This window comes from Syngnathoides biaculeatus, chromosome 3 (assembly GCF_019802595.1).
Source record: "Syngnathoides biaculeatus isolate LvHL_M chromosome 3, ASM1980259v1, whole genome shotgun sequence".
Lineage (NCBI taxonomy): Eukaryota > Metazoa > Chordata > Actinopteri > Syngnathiformes > Syngnathidae > Syngnathoides > Syngnathoides biaculeatus.
In genome coordinates, this window is record NC_084642.1 from 6,893,019 (window position 1) to 6,898,654 (window position 5,636).

Genomic DNA, 5,636 nt, shown 5'->3' on the forward strand with positions numbered 1-5,636 from the left:
ACACAAAAGGTCTGCAATGCTCTCATTTTCTCCCTTTTCATTTCCGCCCGGCCTGTGTGGGTTTTCTCCAGCTGCACCGGTTTCCTCCCACATCCCCAAAACATGCAACATTAATTGGAGACTCTAAATTGCCCATAGCTGTGATTGTGAGCGTGGCTGTTTGTCTCGATGCGCCCTGCGATTGGTGGAAACCAGTTCAGGGTGTTCCCTGCCTCCTGCCCGGTGACAGCTGGGATAGGCTCCAGCACTCCCGTGACCCCCGTGAGGATAAGCGGCAAAGAAAATGGAAGGATGGATGCTCTTAACTTAAGAATTGAAGCCACCCTCTGGCATTCAGCATTCGAGATGGGGTCTGTACGCTACACATTTATACTCTATTTGACTAATACATTTATCCATCCATCCATTTTCTTATCTGCTTATCCTCACAAGGGTCGCGGGGAGTGCTGCAGCCTCCCATTCCTCAATGGGCAGGAGGCGGGGTACACCCTGAACTGGTTTCTGGCAAATCGCAGGGCAAATGGAGACAGACAACAGCCGCACTCACAATCACACCTACGGGCAATTTAGTGTCCAATTTAATGCATGTTTTTGGGATGTAGGAGGAAACCAGAGCGCCCGGAGAAAACCCACGCAGGCACGGGGAGAACACGCAAACTCCACACAGGCGGGGCCGGGATTGAACCCGTGACCTCTGAAGTGTGAGGCCAACTCTTTTCCAGCCGATTCACCGTGAAGCCGGTTTTTGACGTGTTTACATTTTTGGGGTTATTTTTGGTTTGTGTGAGTATTTTTGGTGTGTGTGTTTTTCGTATTAATTAATATTTTTGGGCTTTGCAGATTTTTGAGAAGATTTTTGGTGTGCGTAGAAAGTTTTTGGGCACCTGAGAGATTTTCATTAGATTTTTGCTGGTTTGTTTGTAAAATTGTTTGTTTTTAACAGCGAACACAGCAGGAAACACCATAGACAAGCTAACAAATTGCACTAGTGTCACAGTGTTAGAGGGGATATTTGAACACTAATGATGGGGCAACACATGTAGACAGATAATACGCATAGGCATATGTGATTTTTGCTGGTGAGTATAAGTTTTTATGTAAATGAGGTATTTTTTTGGTTTTTGGGACACTTGAGTTATTTTAGTGATTATATTTTTTTTATTTTTGCTGTATTTGTGTTCTTTTTTTGGTGTGTGCGTGAGATTTTGAAAGCATGTTTGAAAATTTTTGGGGTGAACGTCGGTTTGATGTGTGCAAGGACTGTTTGTTTTGCCCCCCCCCCCCACTACTTGTTAAACGTAAGACTTCCGATTGGTCATGGTGGTAGCCAACTATGAGTATTTTTTATTTTGCCGTAATCTATTTCCTTCTCAATCGAAGGACGAATGTGTAAAGATTACGAGTCAAGTAGATTGCAGAGTGCGTGTCTTTGTTTTGTCTACGTCGCCGTCAAAGACGGGGGTCTCGTTCCGACTCGCCGTAATTGTTTTGTCTGAATCGGGCCGACGTATGTAAAAAGGTGGATCGACGCGGAGCTGACAGTACGTCTAAAAAGTCACGTGAGCAGTCGCTCGACCTGAGGGTGCAAAAAGAAGAAAGAATGTACTCCCAAAAATGTATTTCACTATACTAATTAATATCACTGACAAAGCAGTTCTGTCCAACTGTAAATAGTTCAACAATTATAAAATCGTACAGTAATTGGTCCGGTTCTGCGGTTACAACAGGGACATGGAGCAGTTCTAGAGTCAGCGACATGATCCAGACTGGACAGGTCTAGGTCTAGAGTTAGAGTTAGAGACATCATCCAGTTCTAAATTGGAAAATGTGGCCCAGAGTGGTCACATGCTCAAGGCAAAGACATGGTTCAGGTCTAAAGTCAACAACAAAATCCAGAGCCCCCTAGTCCTAGACTCAGAGACATGATCCAAGTGGTGCCAATCTAGAGTCAAAGACATTCAGGTCAGTTCAAGAGTAATAAACTTGATTCATAGTGTTCTAGTTCTACAGTTAGACAAAGCCTCCAGCCTGGTTCACGTCTTGAATCAGTGGCACGGGACAGGCTGAGCCAGTTCTACAGTCAGGAGCATGGTCCAGACTGGTCAAGTTTCTCAGACATGATCCAAATCTAGAATCATGGACATAATCCAGACTGGTTTAGTCCTAGAGTCAGAGACTCGGGACAGTTTGGTTATAAAACATGCTCCAAGTTGGTCTAGGTCCAGAGTTGGACATATTGTCCAAACTAGTTAACTTCTAGAGTCAGAGACAAAGGCCAGTTTTAGCCACTTCTAGAGTCAGACAGAGTTCATGGTACTGATAGGTCTAAATCTGGAGTCCTAGACAATGTCCAAAGTGGCCCAGGTCTAGAGTCATAGACATCTTTCAAACATGTCCAGTTTTAGAATCCCGGAAATGGCCCAGACTCGTGTTGTTCCAAAGTCATGCAAAAGGGTCCGATTGGTCGAGTTCTACAGTAGGAAATGTGATCCAGACTGGTTATCATTCTAAAATTATACAAATGAACCAAGAGTCCCGACCGGTGCGATGGCACAGTCCGAGACACTGTCCAAGGTAGTGCAGGTCTAGAGCCAGAGATATTTTTTTAAATAGATCCAGTTTGAGACTCAGAGATACGGGCCGGACTGCTCTGGTTTTGAAGTCCGAAACAAGGGCCAGACTGGTCCAGTTCTAGAGTAAGCGATGTGGTTTAGACAGGTCCAGTTTTGAGCAAAGAAATGTGGTCCTGACTGGTGTAGCGCCAGTGTCTGAAAGATCGTTGGGATTGGACCAGTTCTAGAATCAGACACATGGGTCAGTTCTGGGGTCAGAGAGATGGTCCAGGTAAAGACATGGTCCCGGCAGGTCCAGTTCTACACCAGAGACTGGCACACAATGATACTGTCAGACTCCTGGCTGTGCAGGGAGCTTAAACCCGTGTCTGAGTCCTCATCGTTGCCTCGGTGCCATTCGGACCAACCCCTGGCTCGCTCCACCCACTGGCTCTTCCTCCCCTCAGCTCCATCCGCCCCACCCCCGTCGTCGGAACCCAAAGAGTTGATTTTCTCCAGCAAATCCCTCATCTCCTCGTGGCGGCTGCTCCAAATCTGCCGGCTCAGCTCCAAATCGCCCCTAATAGCCTCCAAATCCGAGCGGAGGCGCCGGCCCACGTACGACGTGGCGTCCAGAAATCTCCTCAGCCTCTCCTCCAAAAACATCTGCTCTCCTCCCGGGACCGACGACGCCGGGGGCGGCTCCTCTTCCCTCCACCAATTCCGCATCCAGTGCCGGTCCAGCTCCTCCTCCGTCTGCCCGATCAACATGTCCGCTAGCGCCCCCTGCTCCCACAGTTCCTCCTGACACTGGAAAACAAGTCAAGTACTCATCTGTCAAAAAGTTTTCTTAATGAAATGAAAACTTCTATCCATCCATTCGCCTTCTCTTTCACGTAGACGCACTTCTTTGGGTTTTAACTGTCAAGCAATTATTTGTTGTTTGTTTTTGACAGCGAACGCAACGGGAAACACCATAGACAGGCGAACAAGTTGCGCTCGTGTCACAGCGTTATCGTGGATATTTGAACACTAATGATGGGGTAACACATGTAGACAGATAATACGCATAGGCATATGTGGTTTTTCCTCTGCGAAGAATGACTAATAGTGTTGTGGCTGACTTCGGAGTAGCTTGTGAGCGTCTGCATGTGTATTACACTGCCCCCAGGTGGCGAAGGTGCACTCGCCGCGACGAGCAGCACGTTGTCCATTGAAGTGACGTAAAAAAAAAAAAAATGGCACGACGTACATAACTGTCATAACTATTTGTTCATAAAATACATCATCTGTCCAGCCATCTGTTTTCTGAGCTGCTTATCCTCACAAGGGTCGCATACTGGAGCCTATCCCAGCTGTCAACGCAGTACACCCTGAACTGGTTGCCAGCCGATCGCAGGGCACATGGAGACAGACAACGGTCACACTCACGATCACCTACGGGCAATTTAGCGTCCAATTAATGTTGCGTGTTTTGGGGATAGCGGCACGGTGGATCAGCGGGTTCAATCCCAGACCTGCCTGATGCAAACCCCACGGTTTGCATGTTCTCCCCGTGCCTGGGTGGGTTTTCTCCGGGCACTCCGGTTTCCTCCCACATCCCCAAAACACGCAACATTAATTGGACACTCTAAATTGTCCGTAGGTGTGATTGGAAGTGCGGCTGTTTGTCTCTATGTGCCCTGCGATTGGCTCGCAGTCGGTTCGGGGTGTACCCCGTTTCCTGCCAGTTGACAGCTGGGATCAGCTCCAGCACTCCCGTGACCCTTGTGAGGATAAGTGGCAAAGAAAATGGATGGATGTTATGGGGATGTGGGAGGAAACTGGAGTGCACGGGGAGAACATGCAAACTCCACACAGGATTGAACCCGGGACCTCAGAACTGTGAGGCCAACGCTTTCCAGTTGATCCACCGTGCCGCCCAAAATGCAGCATGATGGAACCATTTTTTTTTTTTTTGTTATGAAAAACAAGAAAATATTTAGATTTTAGCGAGGCTGGAAAAAAAAACTTTCGTGACATTTGCGCGCATTTTAATGGGGAAAGTCGATTTGCGATGCGAGGTCAATTCGTACCTTGTAGCACAGCTGTAATGAGTAAGGAATAAAAAAATTTTTTTTTTTTTTTTTTAATGTAGATTTGTGATTAAAAGAAAAAAAATGGGATCAAATCTACAATTTATGCTTGGAATTGTACGTGAAGTGTTATTACCAGGCCGTCACACGGGTGGGGGAAGCCTGCCGGAGAGCACGAATCCCGGCCGCGAGCCCCCGCCGAATAGGCATCCTGCACGTAACCGTCGCCGTGGCTCCGGGTCCGGGTCCGGTCCAGATGCACTTCGGCCTCGCGCCTCTCGATCTCGGCGTCCAGCTGCCGGAGCCTGAGAGCCTGCAGGCGGATGGTGCGCTCCTGGAAGAGGACCAGCTGCGCCAAAGTCTGCGCCTCGTCGGCGCGAGACGAGGACGCGCGTTTCTTGTGCGCCTTGTGCAGCTTCCGGAAGGCTTTCCTGACCGCCCGACGCTGCTTGTCGAGCGGGACCTCCGCCAAGGAAGAACCCGGCGCGGTTCTGACCAGCGGCACCACGCGCGCCTCCCCGCTCCTCGCAGACTCCTCGCTGCCGCCGCGGCCCACCAGCGCGAACCGCACGCGGTCCCGCTCGGCTCCCCACGCCACCCAGAGACGCCAAATCCTGGTCCGGTCGGGCAGAATCCTCCGGAGGCCCCTCCACGTCTCCGCGATGCAGTAGCGCCGATGCTTGGGGTCCTCGAGGTCCTCCAGGAGCGCTTTGACCACGTCGGCGCAGGTCGTGCGTTTGGACAAGCCCAGGACCAGTTTCTCCTCGGCGCGCACCCACACCGAGATCCTCCTCTCCACGGAATCCATAATTAATATGTTGAGGATGAGGATGACGATGATTATGTTTTCTGTAATGTGCCAATTCTTGTGCAGAAGACTTGCTGATGGGACACAAAAGTGGAAGCAACTTGAGCGAGCGCGATCACGTGACTGCCGCCAGACCGTCAGGGAATGTGGGACAGGCTGGATGACGTCACAAGCTCTCCGGATTTGTTTCGCGCCCCTCAA

The 5,636-nt window shown here is 49.6% G+C and overlaps 1 protein-coding gene across 1 annotated transcript; it reads right to left on the reverse strand.

Annotated features, from left to right (window-relative positions):
- Nucleotides 1-2,873: 2,873 nt before the first annotated feature.
- Nucleotides 2,874-5,636, reverse strand: rassf10b (Ras association domain family member 10b). Its single transcript, XM_061814672.1, has 2 exons — nt 4,764-5,636; nt 2,874-3,362 (listed from the first exon to the last, which is right to left on the reverse strand). The coding sequence occupies exons 1-2, from the start codon at nt 5,433-5,435 to the stop codon at nt 2,874-2,876; spliced, it is 1,161 nt and encodes a 386-aa protein (XP_061670656.1). The 5' UTR covers nt 5,436-5,636.